The 19,290-nt window shown below is 57.2% G+C and overlaps 6 protein-coding genes across 6 annotated transcripts; 3 read left to right on the forward strand and 3 right to left on the reverse strand.

The window, feature by feature from the left end:
- Positions 1 to 643: 643 nt before the first annotated feature.
- Positions 644 to 1,961, reverse strand: CMQ_4698 (DNA-binding protein; the record flags this gene model as incomplete). The annotated part of the gene is made up of 3 exons (XM_014312854.1): positions 644 to 1,423; positions 1,524 to 1,637; positions 1,941 to 1,961. 3 exons carry the CDS (start codon positions 1,959 to 1,961, stop codon positions 644 to 646), a joined length of 915 nt encoding a protein of 304 aa, XP_014168329.1.
- Positions 1,962 to 2,317: 356 nt separating this feature from the next.
- CMQ_4640 (rRNA processing protein) lies at positions 2,318 to 3,838 on the forward strand (the record flags this gene model as incomplete). Its single annotated transcript, XM_014312796.1, has 2 exons — positions 2,318 to 3,508; positions 3,560 to 3,838. 2 exons carry the CDS (start codon positions 2,318 to 2,320, stop codon positions 3,836 to 3,838), a joined length of 1,470 nt encoding a protein of 489 aa, XP_014168271.1.
- Positions 3,839 to 4,394: 556 nt separating this feature from the next.
- Positions 4,395 to 5,748, forward strand: CMQ_4445 (pol 2 transcription elongation factor subunit; the record flags this gene model as incomplete). Its single annotated transcript, XM_014312601.1, has 2 exons — positions 4,395 to 5,000; positions 5,068 to 5,748. The coding sequence occupies 2 exons, from the start codon at positions 4,395 to 4,397 to the stop codon at positions 5,746 to 5,748; spliced, it is 1,287 nt and encodes a 428-aa protein (XP_014168076.1).
- Positions 5,749 to 11,318: 5,570 nt separating this feature from the next.
- On the forward strand, positions 11,319 to 13,739 carry CMQ_4794 (developmental regulator; the record flags this gene model as incomplete). The annotated part of the gene is made up of 3 exons (XM_014312950.1): positions 11,319 to 12,125; positions 12,195 to 13,535; positions 13,608 to 13,739. 3 exons carry the CDS (start codon positions 11,319 to 11,321, stop codon positions 13,737 to 13,739), a joined length of 2,280 nt encoding a protein of 759 aa, XP_014168425.1.
- Positions 13,740 to 14,545: 806 nt separating this feature from the next.
- Positions 14,546 to 16,018, reverse strand: CMQ_4492 (uncharacterized protein; the record flags this gene model as incomplete). Its single annotated transcript, XM_014312648.1, has 1 exon — positions 14,546 to 16,018. The coding sequence occupies one exon, from the start codon at positions 16,016 to 16,018 to the stop codon at positions 14,546 to 14,548; it is 1,473 nt and encodes a 490-aa protein (XP_014168123.1).
- A 522-nt stretch (positions 16,019 to 16,540) lies between these two features.
- On the reverse strand, positions 16,541 to 19,076 carry CMQ_4424 (origin recognition complex subunit; the record flags this gene model as incomplete). The annotated part of the gene is made up of 3 exons (XM_014312580.1): positions 16,541 to 17,221; positions 17,274 to 17,738; positions 17,814 to 19,076. The coding sequence occupies 3 exons, from the start codon at positions 19,074 to 19,076 to the stop codon at positions 16,541 to 16,543; spliced, it is 2,409 nt and encodes an 802-aa protein (XP_014168055.1).
- Between the last annotated feature and the right edge of the window lie 214 nt (positions 19,077 to 19,290).

The raw sequence follows: 19,290 nt of genomic DNA on the forward strand, positions 1-19,290 counted from the left end.
GAAATCAAACGCATACGTAATAAGACCGATGGCATTAGCGACAATGGCTAGATGTACTGTAGGCAAGGTGTTGCTGTACCGAGTACATGCCCATACACATGCCCATACTACTCGCCGACAGTAAATCTTGGCATCATGAACGCTGTTCGGATTTCAGTTCGATTCCACTCCAGCATCTTGGGTTCAACACCACAAGCTTTCACGAGATACTTTGCCGCTTGGACGCTTGGCATTCTTCCGTCGGCAAAGCCGCCATCCAACCATCCAACCTGTTCTTGGCTTTATTGCTTGACTCAAACAAGAGGTCTTGTGAATTTGATCTACTTGCTCGATTTTGATAGGCCCGTGTGCCACCAGCACACGTCCTGCCGCTAGAGTGTGAAAAATACAGAAGAGAACCCATCAGGCTTTGGACCCGGGCGTGCAGTCCCGAGCACGTAGATATGCCGATCCGTCTGCACTTCTGCCATAAACGTACATATCCCTCAGCATCCAGTCCCATTGTGCAGTTGGAACTGACGGTGTTCATCCAATATATGCGCCAAAACCCCGAGGTCAATCTTGCACCCTCTATGTCTCATCTCCCGACAAGCGGGTACCAGCCAATTGGCGTTCCTGCCTCCAAAGTTGCTGTCAACAGCCTTCAAACTTCGACTATCCGCTCATCTTCGTCCTCCTCCTCGGCAAGTGGGACAGCCCCTGTATCGGCCTCATCCCTCATAAGCACGTTCACTAGCCGATCGCAGGCTTCCCGCAAATCCTCGTCGTCTACCCGCAGGTGCGTCTCGCGGATAAGTGGATAAACCTGGATCCGTCGCATCAAATCACGTCCCTCCCGGGTTGTTGTGAGGAGCGTCAGTGTCTCGACATGCGTCTGCAGGATGCTGCTGTCTGGATCACGCTGCTTGTCGGGCGGTAGGAACTGGAGGTCGGGCAGCATATCCAACATCTCGTCTTCGTCGTATGTCTCATTCCCTGCCAATGGTAGCAGCAGGTATGGGAGCAGGTTGATCTCGTCATCCGAAAGGAAGGCCGGGTGGCTGGGTACATCAAAAGCCACATTCTTAAGCATGCTCGCCACACCTTTGCGCCGGACATCGGACTTGTGGTTCGTAAAAACCGTAATCTTGGTAATCGGAACAACGTTGTCGTAAGGCTGCTTTGTCACCAGGTGTTGCCGCACTTCGGCGTGCTTGGCCATGTCGGCAAAAAAGTACGCCAGATAGTCGTAATCCGCATTCTTGTTGAATGATCCGTCAAAGCCTTTCACAAAGAGATCCATAAGCTGGTTAATAACACGATCATCTGAGCTGAGCTTCTCTGATGGCTTTTGTGTTCGCTCCAATATCCCTTTCAGATCATCTGACTTGGCCAAGTTGGCCAGTAGCATGGCCATCAAGTTTGCATTGGGCTCGGCTTCATTCTGGGGTACCACACTGTCAGAACTAGTCATGATATCTTGCTCCAGGCTAAATTTATTTTCCCTGCCCTTACGTATAAAGGCGATATAAAGGCGTACGTACCGTCACACAGGCAAAGATGAGGTCAAGAAACTTCTGGTCCGAGGCCAAGTTATTCAATACTTCCGGATCACCAGACAGGTTGATGAGTATTGTGATGACATGTTCAGCGATTTTCTGGAAATAGCGTTAGCTGTCTGTCTGGTGGCAATGAAAAGTACTGGACATAGAATCTTACAGGGTGGTCTGCAACAAGGAGTTTGAGATTTTTCAAAGGGAGTGAATTGTCTGTTTTGAATATCGAGGGCTGTGAATTCGAGTATGGCACTAGATTCTCAGTGGCCAGCAGTCTTATCTGCGGGTTTGGATGGACAATGAAGCCGACCAGCTATACCGTATGTTAACCTCTTGTGAACTCCATCGCATCAAAAGGGGAAATAAGTGTTCTAGGCCGTCTTATATAGCCTCTGTTGAGCTCACCTCCTCCAACTCAGTCGGCATTTTGAACGATAGAAGAAGTACTAGTTGTCACAGGATACTTATGTAAGAAAGAACTATTCAATTGTATGCCTGTATGAATAAGAACCCTGGACTTGTCGCAGATTTACGAAGCTATTCGCACTGAAGGAGCAGACTCTGTTTAAGTGGTGGGGTAATCACAGCGGTAAATGTCAGGTTGTGGCGAGTGACTGTGGCGGGGCAGCTTATCTTATCGGATAATTTTTTTTGTGCCCTTCTTTTTCTGCAATCAGAATTTCGGTCCAGTGTTGCGCCAGTTCCAAGGGCAAGAAACGGAACGAAGCGGCCGAGAAACAGCGCGTACGATTGACGGCTGTTTCGAATTGATCACAGCAGTCATGCCGAAAGCGATTTCCCCCATGGCATCGCGCCAGGCGGCGCGGCGGCACAATCCCCTTGACGAAGACCTTTTAGCCAGAGGGCTCCTGCGGCAAAAGGCGCCAAAGCGAAAGGCAGGCGAGGACAAGGACGGGCAGGGCGAGGGCTACATCGATTCGAAGGCGTCGAAGCGGATTCTTGCGCTCGGCCGGGAGCTGGAAGTCGAGGGCGACGAAAAGGCTGCAAACGGCACAGGAAAGCAACAGCTGGATGCCTTTGGGTTTGGAACACGGTTCGAAGAGGAGGACGAGGAGGCTCCGTTTGACGATCACGATGAGCAATGGGCAGACGAAGACGACGGAGACGCCGGCGACGGAGCGGGTGAGATCGATCCGGCCGACCTGGCTACGTTTGACAAGTTCCTCCCCAGCCACCAGGAGGACGACCCAATACTGAAGCACCTGAGCCTGCGGATGTCGGAGAAAGCTGGGGCCGAGGAGGATGTTGGAGAACATATGGACGAGGCGGAACAGTCGGCACAGCCAGGCCGCAATCTGGCAGACATCATCCTGGCCAAGATTGCCGAGCACGAGGCCGGCCCGCAGCAGCGGTCCGTGGCTGGCGGGGCGTTTGACGAGGAGGGCGAGCTGGACCTGAACCCCAAGGTGGTGGAGGTGTACGCCAAGTGCGGCATCCTGCTGTCGCGATGGAAGTCGGGAAAGCTGCCGAAGCCGCTGAAGATCCTCCCGACGGTGCCACAGTGGGAGACGTTGATTGAGATCACGCAACCGGAGCAGTGGACTGCTAATGCCTGTGAGGAGATGACCAAGATCTTCATCAGCGCCAAGGCTGAGGTTGGTCGACGCTTCCTGGAGATGGTCATCCTGGACCGGGTGCGCGACGACATCCGCGACACCAAGAAGCTCAACGTGCATCTGTTTGCGGCGCTCAAGAAGGGCCTCTTCCGGCCGGCCGCCTTTTTCAAGGGCTTCCTCTTCCCGCTCGTGCTGTCGGGCACCACGACGCTGCGGGAGGCCCAGATCATCAGCGCTGCGCTCGTGCGCACGTCCATTCCCGTGCTGCACTCGGGTGCCGCGCTCAAGGGTCTCTGCGACATCTCGGCCGAGCTGTCTCCCGACACCGAGGGCCAGTCGGCCATCAGCATCTTCATCAAGGCGCTGCTGGACAAGCGCTATGCTCTCCCGTACCAGGTATGAAGACAGCCAGCCCCGTGAGACGACACAGCAGCTAACCTCGATCAGGTCATTGACGCGCTCGTCATCCATTTTCTGCGCGCGCGGGCCGCTGATGCGATGCCGGTCGTCTGGCACCAGAGCTTCCTGCTGTTCGCACAGCGGTACCACGACTCCATCACCGAAGACCAGCGCGAGGCACTACTGGACCTGCTGCTGACGCACACCCACGCCGCCATCGGGCCAGAGATCCGCCGCGAGCTGCTGGCCGGACGCGGTCGCGGCGTGCCCCTGGAGCCAAAGGGGGCCGACTTTGACGGAGACGACACGATGCTGATAGACGCCTGAGGCACTGGCTAGTTGCGGCGGTTAGAAGGGCTTTCTTTTCGGAAAAATATGTGCATTCACGCGTATTCGACTTTTCCTTCTCCATGCTATGTTGGGAGACTTGGGAAACGTCCGGTGTTTGGGTCAGGGCATCACGATCTTGCTATGAATTTAGGCTTCTAGGTAGAATCAAAGGCGAATACCATGAAGAAGAGAGTAGAAGAATAGAGGACTCGAGGAAGGACGGAGAAGGACAGGAGGTGGGAAGGTGCATGCCATATAAAAGTGGACCCGTCGCGTCTTTATCGATAAGCACCATAAGTCATGACAATTCTCTGGAAGCAATTCTTTTTCAGTAGTTCCCAAGACATCTCGATCTCAGCACACAAGCCGCCGCCAGAGACAGTCCCAGTTGAGTTCCAGCCGTCGATTCCGCAAGAGGGCCTCTTACAGCAGCGAATCCAGGCCTGCGGGCCAGTCCGCCTCTCCGTTTTCCGGTCGCGTTGTCCTCGAGAGCTCTCGCCATCCCCCTATTTCCCAGTTCCCGTTCCATCAGAAGAGAAAGTGAAAAGATAGAATGGCGTCCGCGACAGCCACGGCCGACCCGCTGCTCTTCCTCCGACAGTCGATTGCAGCGGGCACGGCGGTCGTACCGACGACGACAGACACAGCCGACGCGACCGAGACGCCGCTGCCACAGGCCAAATTCCTCCAGTTTGCGGGCGAGGGCGGCCAGCGGAGCACGGCGCTGCCGGTGGATGCGCCGACGCGGTTCCTGTCTAGTGACGCGCCGGTCGACCTGCGATCCATCTACTTTGCCTGGCTCAATCGCGAGGTGGCCATTCCCGACTACAATGCGGCCGCGACGCGTCTGAACGAGGAGCTGGCCGCGGCCGGCTCGTCTGCCACGGTCCACAAGTTTGCCTTTGTCGAGCGTCTCGACCTCATCACCTGGCTCGAGGGTGCCAGCGAGGAGAGCGAGTACATCCAGTCAGCCGGCGGCGACAAGGCCGGCGGCGTTGCGGGGACCGGCGTGTCCGGCGCCAAGGCTGCCACCGGTGCCGCCGTCCCTTCTGCCCGGTCAGGACGCGGCATCATCCTTGATCCGCGCCTGGCTGTCATCTACGGCGGCGAGCGGCGTATGGGTGACCATAACACAGCCCTTCGCGGTATCAAGCCGACGGTACGTTTTTTTTTTCTCCCTTCCCTTTCCCTTTCCCTTTCACATCTTGCTCACGCTTCGTCTACAGGACTTCTCACATGTCCGCAAGCTGGCCGTACCTTTCATGCCCAAGAGACAGCAGCAGGCGGTGGCAGCAGCGGCGGCGTCTGCCGACAAGAAGTCGGTCATTCCGACCGCGCTGCCACTCAACCCTAAGTCGGGAGCGGTGCGGCGGCCGGACCCGATCATACTGCTGTCGCCGTCGGCATCGAGCCTGCTGCGCATGTCCAACATCAAGGTGTTCCTGGAGACGGGTCACTACGTGCCGCCAGATAACAGCTCGACGGCCACGATGCTGCACCTGATGCGCACGATGAAGGAGGTTGACCCGGCGCGGCCGCTGCGGTTCATCCTCGTCGAAGGCCCGGAGCACTTCAAGCCCGAATACTGGAACCGGGTGGTGGCCGTGTTCACGACCGGACAGGCGTGGCAGTTCAAGAACTACAAGTGGAACAATCCGGCCGAGCTGTTCAAGCACGTCCTGGGCGTGTACGTGGGCTGGCGCGGCGAGGTCCCGCCGCCAGGAGTGCGCGATTGGGGCCACCGGGTGCTCTCGTGCGCCGTGGACAAGTGGACAGGGCCCGTGGTACCGGGTGCCGAGACACACCGCTGGCGGGACCGGGAGGTGGCCGAGAGCATCTGGAAGGCGATTGAGGGCGCCATGCTGCAAAAAGGCTGGAAACGGGATTCCGGCGCGACACTGGCGTGAGCCAAACCGGTCAGGAAGTCTCTGTGAGGGCTGTCATGACACGGAAGAACAGGATGGGAGTCCGGTATCTGGCTATGTTTCACTATATGTGCTCGAATATGTTTAGTGATGTCATTGGGTTTCAAAAGGGTTGGTGTTATTATTTAGCCAGGGCGATCTGAAAAGAACTACCGTGTATATCTCACATAGTAATCTGGGCATAAAAAAGACCAAAGATCGGGATATGAAGCCGGGCAACCTGTTGCTGATCAGTTCTGATTACGAATAGGGAGACAAGTGGGCAAAAAGTGCAGATTTTCGGTAGACAGTCACTTCTTCGTATTACAAGGTTACGGAGTACTGCTGTGGTCTGCGTAGGGATTTGCCTCTTACGTCTTACGTGATGGTGACTGTAATGGACACGAGCACATCGGATTCAGTGGCCCAGAGAGATTGCCACGTCGGCCGAGAGCAAGGGAGCAATGGCGAGGTTTCGGCAGGATGGCCGTTTCACCGCAGCGACTTGACCAACAAGAGCAGGGTGGAAAGTGGCAGGTGAACAACGCCACCGTCAACACGACCGGTATCACGGTGAGACACGAGGAAGGGAAAGAAGGAGGAAAATGTGTCCTGCCGTGCGACGGGGCGTTTTCTAAGCTGGGCAACCGTTCGAGAAAGCCCGGCTGCTCGCAGCTGCCGCAAGGCTGGACGCATGGCGCTCTAGGATGACAGAAACCGGGCCGACGTGCGCGTGCCTGGTTGCCTCAAGTGGCCTCAGAAGCACGTTCTCGCTCGGGCACGACTGCCGAACACCTGCTGTCAAAGCAAGCCATCATACAGCTTCCCTTGGGCTGTTGTCTTACATAGTAGGTTATCTTGCCACATGGCCGGCCACGTGGGACTTGACGATAGAGATGCGACTATTGTTTCCCCTCTCGGCAACATTTGGCTGCAACCTCCCTCTCCTCGTACTCCGTCGGCAGACAGGACCGCTTTTCTCTCCGCCTTCGTCTCTCGCTTTTTTTTCGCGCTGTGTCCCCTCTTTTCACCCTATGGCTAAAACGGGCGAGGAGGCGGTAAAAAATAAGCAGAACTTTTCCCGGCCCTTGCTTGTGCTTCCAGACCGCCAGTTTGCCTGGCGACTGCCGGAAAGACCCTTTTTATGACGAGTTATAATATTATTGTCATCTCATGTGAAGCAGGAAAATATTTTTTGCAGACCGTCGCATTCCGAGTGCCCCATAGTGTTTTGTGTCTCTCTCAAGACGGTGGCAAATGAAACGCGATACCAATATCCCTGCTTGAAGATGCGGCCTCACAATTAGCTCGCTAAACTCTCCAGCCCACCGCCGCCGTATCTCCTTGGTTGATACGGAGTACGATACGAGTACGGAGTCGACGTCAGCGTTCCCTTGCGGCCTTTCCACCAAGCCATCCGGCCAATGGAGATGCGGCTATGCGGTTATGCGGGTTGTCGGGTTGTCTGCGTGGCTCTGAAATCCCACGTGGCACGCCCCACTCGCGTTCCGCCCATTCTCTCTCCCACACTTGTGAATATTAATAATGCTCGTACTAGTCCAATTGCTTCATCTCTCGCACCACAGGACGAGAATTGCCGGCTGGAGTGGTCCTTTCCCACTCGTGCTCCCCACCACCGGATTGATTTCATTGCTGTTTATTACGACGTAAGATTTAATGGTAAAAAAGGCTTCTGCCGGAGCGGCCAAAAGACATGCTATTTGTGCCTGGCAAGGCCCGCTGCATCGCTCCACCTTGTAGCAGAATCGCGTATGTACGACGCACATAGCATGTAAGATACATAAGATACGGAGTACATCACTCTGTAACGGAGCAGGTTGCGAGGCACATCAATGGCGGGATGTACGCGTAGTAGTGCGGCTTTGCCACGATAAAGGGATCCATACTATGTAATACCTGCACTTCGTCTCCGCTAGTGCTGGCTTAAATATTCTGTACAAATTTGTCCCCGCGGTATCTGTACGGAGCAAGTGCACTCGTACTATGTAACCATGCGTAATCCGTATGCATCCCACCATGTGACGGATCCACCGGGCCAGCCGAAGGAAAGAGACCTAACAGAGTCCACTTTCTGCGACGAAGACTCGTATCTACGAACAGGTCCCCTGCGACACTGGAGCTTACCGCACGTTTGTCTATTTTGTCGATCAGCCATGCAGTTTTGCTATTAAGATGCATGCTAAGATACTATGCACTCCGTAGCAAGGAAGAATCTACCACACTACAGAGCTGCTGACAGACACGAGCAGCTAGTCGCCACGTGGGCCGCAAGAGTGAGCCGATAGCAGCCGCCGAGAGCCGGTGGCCGGGCAGGAGGAAGGAAAATCAGGCGAGGTGGCCCCCCCCAAAAAAAGCCCCTTTTCGAGGCCTGCGCTCGACAGCGCCCACGATGCGGCGCAGCTTCGTGTCCGCTGGTCCGAGACTGCGGAATCTCACATCGGGAGGATAGAAGAAACGTACATACATAGTACTCGTACGAGTGCAGCTTGTGCTCCCTTCGCGGGCCTTTTTCCACTGCGATTACTAAACGGCTGCTTAGGCCGCGCCTAGCATCTTACGATAGCTGCATTGGATTTGTTGGGAAACGAGCAGGAAGAAACAAAACCCGCCGAATTGTAAAAACCTCCCCGCCCCAGATAAGCCAAGGTCACACTTTGCTGGTCGAATATTACGGTAGCCACGTGTTGCGCAGAGAGGAAAGCGTGTCTGAATGCGGCTAGAGACGCGCCGCGAGCTGGTACCATTCCCACTGTGGCGAGTCGGTCGGTCAGCATGGGAGGGAAGCACACCAAACAAGAGAACACACTATTAGAAAAAGAAAGAAAAAAAGAAAAGAAGGAAAGAAAACAGGATCGGCGCCTAAGCATAAGATACTACTGTGGACTGCACAGGGCAGGTCTGCTAGCATTTGAATACACGAGCACACATTGGATGATTCATGCACGATATGGAGCCTGTGATGAGAAGAATGTGACACGTTGCGAAGGAGGTTTGCAGATAATGCAGGGCAGCTCTGCCCTAGTGACCATATATGTATGCCCGTATCTGGCCCCCTCCCATGCTGTACTCGCAGTTCCTGACCTCTCTTTCTTACTTTCCCCCTTCTCCTTACATCCCCATCTGCTTCTGGCATACGAGAAATCCGAGACACCTGCTGGCCTTCTAGAAGTGTATCTCACGTCGGAGTACGCGACCGTTCCTCGGCTGGATTAACAGGGGACCCTCTTTTCCCGGAGACTACTGCGACAAACTAGGCCCCTTTTCATGCTGTTTTGGCCTCGTCCTCCCGTCGTCATGGCTGTAATCTCGTCGTCTTGCTTCTAATTTTGCTTCTGGAACGAGGCTAATTTCACTACCAGTTAGTGAAAGAGGGGCTTGAGCGGGGCAAGGTAACTTTGCTTTGCACGTAACGTGTGTTTTATGGTCTGGTCTCTGCTGGAAACTCCCGAAACTCCAGACGTCAAGGAACCAGGATCACCAGAATACGATCTGTCCGGAGACGTTTCTTGGTTGCCATTGGGGCACTCCTTTTTTGACCTCTTACCTCGTCCCTAGACTACTTTGTTTTACTTTATTGGATTACTCTTTTCAGAATCTCGATCCTTCCTTTTTAGAAGTCCTGGGAGCAATCCCCCCCTTTAGCGGACCCTTGCGGTCAGGACGCAAAAGCGGGTCTGTACACCTGCTCCAAAAACTGCACATCGCCTCATCCATTCACCATGCCGTCATCGCTGCTGGTTCTCTCGTACGATTTTGACGGTCAGAGGAGAGGGCCTGCGCTGGTTGCGAGTACGTACACTGTCAGGTACGTCGTAGAGACGGAGTGCGACCAGTAGAACGCGTCCTGCCAGCGGTCAGCCGACCGGACGGCCAAGCGACAAAGACGAGACCGCCGGTGCCACCCATCTGACAAATTCCCCGTTCCCGGCCTGCGCGACACATTAGCACATTGGAGCACATCGGTGGGCCGGCTGAGCCACGTCGACCACGGCAAAAAGCTGGTTTGTTCACACCACACGGCCCTCTCTGCTCGTTTCTTTTCCCCCGGCGCGAGCACGTTTTTAATTTTCCGTTGTCTCTATCGCGCTTCTCGTTCCCGGGTTGCCGATGTGTTGATCCATTTGCCAGCGGCTAAGGTTTCACTACAGACGGCGTACGGAGTACATACGGAGTAGTACACAGCATGCCCGCCGTACGGAGTACTGTTGTACTCTGCACTGCACTGGCCGCTCAGGTCAGCAAGCAGAAATGCCAAGGGGGTGTGGGGCATTTTTGTTGGTTGCCTGCTCTGTACAATGTGGGCTGCACGCCCTGCAGGGGTTTCTGTCCAAAAACAGCCTGGCTGGGGATGGGAGATCCCTGGAGCCACGCGCAGATCTTGTCCGCCATGCTGCCAGGCCGTGTTTTCCACGAGGGCAGACCCTCTACCCGCCCAAACGAGCAAAAGTAGACGACCGTACAGGTACTTTCGCGCTCCCATTTTCCGGCCTCCTCGCTGGCGCCCACAGCGCCCTTGCGCCTGCGAGTAGTGCGTGCCTCTTTTCCTGCTCCTTGGCCCAGCCACCGCTGCCTTCTTGTCTCTGTCGCGTTATCTGTCGTAGTGCAGGCCGAAGCGAAACAGACGAGAAAGACGAAAAAAAATAAAATAAAAAAGAGAAGGAAAAGAAGGGGAAAAACAATGCCATTTTCCCCATGCTCGCCTTTCGCACCCTCCTTCTTTGTTCCTGCCTGCTCTGCCCTACGGTCTGTCTCAAGCTGTCGTTCCTTCCGTTCATACATACTCCACTACTTGCTCATTGTGCTGTGGTGAGCCCTAGGCCATTCAGGCCATTCATCGCTGGGGTTCAGAAACGCCTGTCTCGTTCAGGTGGGTCTGCTTGCTATCACCCTCCCCCACCCAGAGGGCCGCATCACAGTGGCATCTGACTCCTTTGTCTTGCCATTTGCCTGGTCTGCATGGCGTGTGGAGTCCCTAGACAAGTCTGTCACTCCTGATTGGCTGCTTGTCTGCGTGGGTGCCGGGAATTGCCCGGAGAGGGGTAACAGCCTCTGTCTATCCTGTACCGCACCGAGGTACCTGTACATGCCTACACTAGCGAAGGTCGCCGCTGCCAAACCAGGACTGAAGTTGGGTGCTGGTGAATCATTATACACCGTCTTACTCTGTATCCACACCACATTTTCCACTCTACTCAATCGCAACGTTTTCCTCAAACCTACTTCGTACTCCGTACCTCCTCTCGGCTTCTAAGTATGCTCCCCCCCCCCATCTTCTCTTCTCCCCTCTCTCGCACACTACCCTAGCCCAGCACACCGCTGCCACCGCCTTGCCCTGCTCCTTGGTACTCCTCTGCCGGTGCCGCTTGTTCGAACTACTTCTTGTATGGAGCACCTCATGTTCAGCTAATATTCTCCTCTTGGTCCTTGCTTCTTTTCTCACACCCCTTGCTCTCCTGGCCATGCTTTCTGCTCACGACCTAACACACTCGCCCGCGCCCGGTCTTATTAACTAATTCTCCTCCCCTTTCCTTCCTTTTCTCCTGTGGTCTTAGATGGCTGCTATTTCCACGTCTTCTCGTCCTGCATCAATATCCCAGCCGCTCTCTACGGTCACGACCTCGGCTTCTAGCACCTTTGCGAGCAATCGAGAGGGTCGAAGGGACCACTTGAACCCCAACTTTCGCTATTCCACCGCCACGCTTTCCCCTCCCCAACTGCAGCAGCTTGCTTCCTCCACCGCGTCTTCTTCCACCTCTCAGCCGCCGGTCGGTCTCTCTGCGTCCGTTCCGCCTCTGCCTGCTCTTGTCGGCTTTCCCAGTCCCAGTCCCCGTGGCCATCTGAGCACGCAATCGACGAGTTCCCTGTCTGCGCCTACGTCGGCGAACAGAGGCTCAAGATCCAGCTCTCTATTGGCCTTGGCTGCCGCCGCAATCGATCGCACTCAGAGTGCCCTTGCCAGTGCTGAACAGAAAATTCGCCCTCGGCAGTCGCTCAGTCGCCTTTCCCTCAGCGGCGACGCCCTCTCCCTGTCTCTTCCACCTCCGCCTTCGTTCGGGACCTATCCGCTGGACCGCACATCGTCCAACTTTTCCAGCCCGGCCTCGCCTCTGGGCAGCCCTTCGTTGGAATTTCTGCTGAGCCCCGGCCATCCGTTCGCTGACAAGACTGCTGTCGCTTACAAAGAGCCGACTTTCACGCAGGCCCAGCCAGCTCAACAGGCCTACTCCTACTCCCAGCCGTATTCTCAGACTAACCCAAACCTCCCTCCTCCCATTCGCATGCCGCGTAGCGACAGCAAGATGCATCAAACGTCATCCCGTCTCCTACGGATGACCGACGACGATCGGCCGTTCACAAGGGTGAGGACCTCCGTGTGCCTCTGAGCGTGTGGTGTATGATGCGTTTTGCTAACAGTATTCGCCCCCAAGGATTTTAAAGATCTCTTCTCTACCCTGATTGTCAGCCTCCTGCCGCTCTCAGCACACCGTGTTCGCCTGACCAAGGTCGAGCACACATTTTTGTCAGAAGATGCAATCAACAACTTGGGCTCGCTCAAATTCTCCCAGTCCAATCGTATGCCCGACCCGAAAGACCCGTCGCGCATCGTGACGACAACAACGACGACGACATTTTCCATGGCACGGGACATGGCTCGTTCAATATGCCAGCGCTTTCTCGACGCTCGCTTCATCGAGTCGGCCGACGGCAAGTACCAGCAGCTCTACACGATGAAGGGCTCCGTATGGCAGCTCACGCCCAAGGGCATCTGCATTCTGGACCGGTTCTGCTCCCGCAACGGCATCCAGCAAAAGCAGGTGACCGAGCTCGTCGGCAATAGTGTGGCTCAGCTGGTCATCCTGGAGCGCGATTCGGCGACCGACAAGGTTGTCAGTGACCGCGGATCGATCGAGGTTATCTTCCGGCGCTTTGTCGGCGTCAATGGCCTTAATGTCAAGTCCAGTCTGGGTGCTGCAGACGCTGACTCCCTGAGCGACTACCGTGACGGCCTGACGGGAGTGAAGATGGCTAGCGAGCGGAGAGTGAATGGCAAGGTCTACAAGGACACGTTTACGGGCAAGGCTGGCAGCGACTGGCTGATGGACTGCTCGACGATGGTGGATCGACGAGAGGCGAACGAGACCGCGTCGCTGTTTGTCGAGTTTGGACTGATCGAGGCGGTCGTGCCAGACCGGGTGTTTCAGGTTCAGCTACCGGGCGTGCATTTGTACCAACCAACCCGGGTGGCCATCTACCAACTGACTGCCAAGGGCAAGGACCTGATCAATGGTGTGTTACCACGTGGACGATCGTCCGAGAGCGACGGTGGCTCGGCGCCACGAGGAGGAGGCGGCATTGCACGCGACTCCAACACGCAGCGGCTGGACAAGATCTTGAGTGATGCCGCGCTGCGGCTGCTCTTCCGCGAAAACCTGCGCGAAACCCACTGCGAGGAGAACCTGTCGTTCTATCTCGACGTCGACGACTTTGTGCGCAACTGCCGGCAGGCGATTCGCAACGCGCAAAAGAACCCGGGAAACTCGTCGATGGAAGGAATCAAGGAGATTATGGCGCAGGCGTACGGCATCTACAACGCATTCTTGGCTCCGGGATCGCCGTGTGAGCTGAACATCGACCACCAGCTGCGCAGCAATCTGGCTTCGCGCATGACCAAGGCAGTAGGCCAGGACGGCGCAATGATCGACACGCTGCGCGAAGTCACGGCGCTCTTTGAGGACGCCCAGAACGCCGTCTTCAAGCTGATGGCTAGTGTACGTGCCCTTGTTTGGGGGATTCCACCCCCTTTTGAGATTGACAGGGGCAAATGCTAACTTCTCGATCAGGACTCCGTGCCGAAATTCCTGCGCCACCCCAAGCACGAGCAGACGCTGAGAAACTACGACTTCGATGCGATTGTGGTCGGCTCGACTCGCGTGCCAGAACGCAGCTTGAGCCGGTCCAACCGCAACAACTAGGTGTGGCTCGACCTGCATGTTTGAGTGGGCGCTGTGTCTGCACGGCCGCCCACGATCACCTTTCTTGCTCGGGTTCTATATACACCCCTAATATATCTTTGCACAACATCAGCTTTCGTCATTCATACCCGATATCACATTATGGATCACTACATTCCTGCGGCGCTTGCCACGAATTTCCATTTTGTTTATCACCCTTTTATTTACCGTTATCATTTGACTATATCGAAGTCCAGCAATGTGGCGTTTTACGATCTCATCGGCATAGAGGGAGAGGCGGAGGGAGACAGTGTCAGGCGACAAGATGAAGGAACTCCAGAGCAAGTTGTATCGGGTGTTTGGGGTGAAAAGGGGGACAGCAGGGAGTTTGCCGCTCTCATGGACGTCCCACTTTCGTGACCCTTGTACTGTCGAATACGGGTCAGATACCCATGGCGATGGAAAGAGTGCATTGGGCGAAGAACGATTTTTGGTGCAAGCGATGGGGAATGGATAGCTTACTGCTTATGACGCCGGGAATCCGCAACAGGCATGAATTGGAAGAGGCCGGGGTCCCGAGGGGGACAGGAAGGAGTTGAAGCTGACAAACTTACACGGAAAGACAGCATGGAATGGGAGGGTACCGTAGGGAGGATCGGGGAGACTAAAAAGACCAATAAAAAAACACAATAAAAAAACAATAAATTTTATCATAAATCAAGTTTCAAAGTAAACCGGCGATCCAAGACGGATGCTTTTTAAAACGCTACGAGCATCGCAAAGAATGGCAAAGCACTAACAACCAAACTGAGCAGTCTGCCTGCGTCTCAGCTTCGGCTCCGATTGTTGTTTCTTCCCGTGTCCAGCATGACAGGAACAAGCTGCAGTTCGGAATCGGCGGCCAGCTCGACGAAGACGGGCATGGGGTGTTGGGTATTTATTTCGACAATGTGACCCAAAACGGGCGAGTCGTCGCCATCGTCGTACGGGTTCATGGGGGGGTAGTCGGGATGTTTTGGAATGGGCTGCGTCCGCGTTGGGGCCTGCGCCTGCGATGGTGCCTGTGGCAGATTCGGCAGCCTTGGGACCCTCAGTGGTTCTGGGTATAGGCCTGGGTTTGTGCGGACGGAGTCGATAGTGGCAGGGGCGGTGGTGGTGGTCATGGCATTGGTGTTCTTGGCCTTTTGGCCGTTGCTTGCGTCGTATGTATGCGGCTGCAGCAGGTATTCTGGCTGGGCTGCCTTGTCTTGCTTTGCTGGCGGCTGCTGCTGTGACCGAAGAGCCGGAGCCATGATCCCACGCGGTTGCGTCTCTGCGTGGAGGACTCCCGGCAGAGGAGCAGTGGAGGATGGTGAAGATCCCAGCGAGACCTGACGTTGACGAGTGGGGAAGCGAGGGCGATGCTGCTGTTGTTGCGGGTTCTGTGGTGTTGGCACGTAGCGTGGCGACGGATAGGAAGTCGTGGTGTTGGGAAGGGGGAAAGCCGTCGACGGCGGCAGCGGTGCGGCGGGCGAGAGAAGTCGGGGACAGCGGAGGGACGAGGGTATGGTGCTATCCGGCCTGTCCGAGTCGGTCGTTGGCGGTATCGCAGCGGCATGGGCGTTTTGGATGATGCCGCTGTCACGCCGCCTGTCGACGGTCTCAGCAGCAGCGGCTATGCGGCGGGCGAGGCGGGCGACGAGCGCAGCGTGCGAGCGCCGGAGCGTCTTCTTGACGAAGCCAGCCATCAGCGGGCTGCAGTGCAGGTCGACGTCTTCGCGCAGGTAGAGACCGACAGCGGGTGCGCCGAGGCGGGCGAGACCGAGCTCGACCGGCTGGCGGGGTTCGTCCGGCAGCGTGCCAGCGACGGTCCAGCGCGCGCGGATGTCGACGCCGAGCGGTGCGCGGCAGTGCGTCTGCAGGCCGTCGGATAGGGGATGGAACACGCATGTGTAGGAGACGGTGGTGCCAGGGGTGGATGTGGTGGTGCTGTTGCTGTTGCTGTTGCTGTTGCTGCTGTTGTTGCTGCTGCTGCTGCTGCGACGCTTGTCCTTGCCCGACGACCACGGCATCACGATGGCATCGGTCAGGCTGTACCACACGCGCAGGGCCTCGTCCGGATCGGCGTTGGGCGGGGCCGGAATGCGGTGACGTTCCGTCACCAGCGGGTTGACGTCGATGATGGCCTCGTAGTCGTGCAGAAAGGCGAGCACGGCCGCACGACCGACCGAGGCCGGCAGCGGCGTGACGCTCGTAAAGACGGACCGCTTCGACATCATGGACGGCTGGCGGGCTGTGCTGTGCTGTGCGTTCTTGGTCATCGATCGTTCGGCCAAGTCATGGTGACGCGCAGAATTGCGGTTGAAGCAGAAGGCGATGATTTCAAGACGCAGCGCTCGCTCGGGCACGGACAGAAAACAAAAAACGCCGAGCTGGGGACCTTACTGACAAAGGTCGGGACGACGGAAATGGACAAGCGAGCGATCCGTCTTGCTGTTCAGACGAGGCAAACGATGAAAGAGACAAAGAGACAAAGAGAAGGCGGTGGATGGAGGAGACGGCACAGCTGCATCCGAAAATAGAAAGAGCCACGGGGTTGAAAGGCACCTGCCTCCACAGAGACAGACACGACAGCAAGGCGCAGCAGCTGCTGCTGAGATAATTCGACAGACAGCGAGCGGGTAGTATTATTTTTTGTGACCAAGTACGTCGCAGTTGGGCCTCTGTCCATTTCTGACAGCATCGCTGACGTAAAACGCTGCACGTCCAACAGGCTCCTTTTCTCTTTCTATCCAATCGTGAGCAGCCAGATGGCTCTACCTTTTCGTCCTTCCACCGCCCACTCAGATCTCCTTGCACCATCGAGACAGCATCGTGCCCAGCCGGATGCCCTTTGCTGCCGGGATTTCCTCGAGTGCCACCTCGGCCCGCCACATGCTCCGTCCTTCCAGCCCACCCGTCGCTCCAGCACCACCAGCACCGCCGAGACCGGCCGGGAGCAGCAGTCCCAGCGAGGCCAGCCGCTCCCATGCCCGTGCTGCCACACCGCGACCCCACACGCGCGCGCCACCGCCGACGACGATGCCAGAACCGGAACTGGAACCGGCCGGACGTCCGGGTGTTCGTCGGGTCGCGGCGGCCACGGCAGCCCCAATGGCCGGAGCCGACGACGCCAGCGACGACTGCACGCGCTGCTTGCCCATCAGCGAGACATACTCGTCGTACGCCATGGCAAAGTTGACCGTGTCCGTGCTGAGCACAATATCTAGACGGGCGGCCGCGATCAGCAGCGCCAGCTCCAGCTCTGACAGCGATGCCAGCAGCTGCAGCTTCGAGTCGGGCGCCTCCAGCGAGCCGATCGGGGTTGTGCTGTCGCTGCCGACGGCCGGCATCTGCAGGCGCGGCGCCGCTGCCGACACCGCTGCCAGCGGCATGATGCAGGCTGTCCAGAAGGCCGGCACCGATTTGCTGCTGTGGTAGTGGAACTCGAGCTGGCTCTGTAGAGCCGGCTCACGGCGCCGATTCTATTACGTAAGCATATGTAAGCACACGTGACCAGAGAACAGCAACACCCACCTCGATCATCTGGTTCCACCACTGCTGGAAGGCGGAGAAGCCGGCCAGGGCGGTGTCCATGTGCTCGCGCCGGGCGTCGTCCTCGTCGTCGACGACGAGCCCCTGGCGACAGACGTCCCAGTAGTCGGGCAGGCTGCGCGGCAGCGACAGGTAGACGTACCGGTGGCTGAACCGGCTCTTGACCCGCTTCTCCAGGCTCTCGACGACGTCGATCTTGGTGGTCAGGCCGAGCACGGCGATGGGCGCCTTGCGAGCCTGGGCAATGTCAAAGAGGTTGTAGAGCAGCGTCTGCCGCGGGTGCGTCGCGAAGAGGTCGAACTCGTCCATGACGAAGATGACAGAACGTGAAGTGACTGCGCTATTGGGGTCGGCCGAGCTGCTGTCGGTGGTCACAGCCTCGCCCATCTCGGACGGGTGCGAGAGCAGGGCGAGTAGCGATGCTAGCGTGTCAGCATGGCTGGTGGTCTGGGTGTTTGTTAGAAAGAAAAGAGGAAAAAAAAGAAAAAAAAAAAAAAAAAAAAAGAGAGCCCCCAAACTCACCTTGCTCACGACCTCATCTTCCACGGCCATCTCTCGGCCCAGCTGGCGCCAGATCTCTCGCAGCGCCAGCCGGTCGTCCGTGTGGACGAAGCCGCTGAGGCGCACGACGTGAAAGGCGTCGCCATGTTCGGTCGCCATGCGGTCTAGCACCGTCTCGACCAGGGCTGTCTTGCCGATGCCGCGAGCCCCGATGACGAGCATCGAGTTGCCCTCGCCCGCCACCACTGTCTGCTCGACCAGCTGGCGCACCTTGTCGCAGGCCTCGTCCTGGCCGCGCAGCCGCAGCCGTCGGCGGCCGGTGCAGCGGTCTAGCAGCACGCGCTGCAGCCCCTGCAGATGCTGCTCAAAGTGGGCAATGGTCTGTGATGGTGGTTTCTGCTGTGCAAACTCTGCCTTGGGCTGCAACGGCACGCCGCTCTCGGCCACTCCCTCGGCCACGCCTCCGGACGTACACGTCTTGCACAGCCAGTCACCCACCGGGATGACCGGCACGTCGTAGCACTGCTGGTGGACGGCCAGGTCGCAGCGGTCGCAGAAGAGGATCTCGTTGGGCGGTTCCGACTCGGGCTTGCCGCAGATGGCACACACCTCGTCGTCGTCGTCGTCGTCGTTGTCGTTTTGGTCTCTCTGCATCTTTTCCTGTCCCTCCTTTACCGACTCCGGCTTCCCACGCAGAACGGTCCGGGCCTTGACCGGTGACTTTGGTCTTGTCGCTGCCGTTGCGGTGCCGCTCGTCCGATCTCGTGCCCGACTCCTACCACCACCGCCGCCCTGTACACGTTCTTCAAACTTCTTAAGCGTGTTGCGCACCCGTTGGCTCCGCGACAGACCCAGGTCAAGGCCGCTCTTCAGCCGGTCGGTCCCGTCGATGGCCAGGTTGCCGAGAGGGTCGCGTTTCTTCCGCCGCGACGGCGTGGTCGAACCGACGGCCGAATCGACGAGCGTGTCTTTGTTTTGGTCGACATCGTACTCGTCGTACGCATCGTACGCCTCGCCCTTTTCTCTTCTTGTCCCGTCCAGCTCGCACTCCGTCCGCCTCACCTGGTTTGCCCCGTACGCGAGCGCGCCTGTGATCGCCGACGCTATCGTATGTACCGTCCGCGGCGTCTGGGGCGTCGTCGGTGCTGCTGTGAGCGCCGCCGCAGCGCTCGCCAGCCGCAGTCGCTTCTTGGCAAAAGGCGAGCCGGCCGCCATCGGCGCCGCATCGTCGGCCATCTCGGCGTCCTCGTCTGCGCGGGCTCGTTTCCTGTTGCGGCCAGACATGATCGCTGTGTGCTGGTACTGTGTGGGTGTACGACGTGCTCGGCGAGAGCTCGATCGCTGTGGTGGACACTGCTCAAAACGAGGCAGCTCCAAGGGGCGTGTTTGTACCTTAATTGGATCACGTGCTTTCGCGTCTCCTTCGCGAGCTATATATCTTGACCCCACCATCTCGTTGCTTTTAAACTGACCATTCCGATTCTCGATCGGAGCAGAC

Source organism: Grosmannia clavigera (genome assembly GCF_000143105.1).
Source record: "Grosmannia clavigera kw1407 unplaced genomic scaffold GCSC_97, whole genome shotgun sequence".
In the NCBI taxonomy this organism is placed as follows: domain Eukaryota; kingdom Fungi; phylum Ascomycota; class Sordariomycetes; order Ophiostomatales; family Ophiostomataceae; genus Leptographium; species Leptographium clavigerum.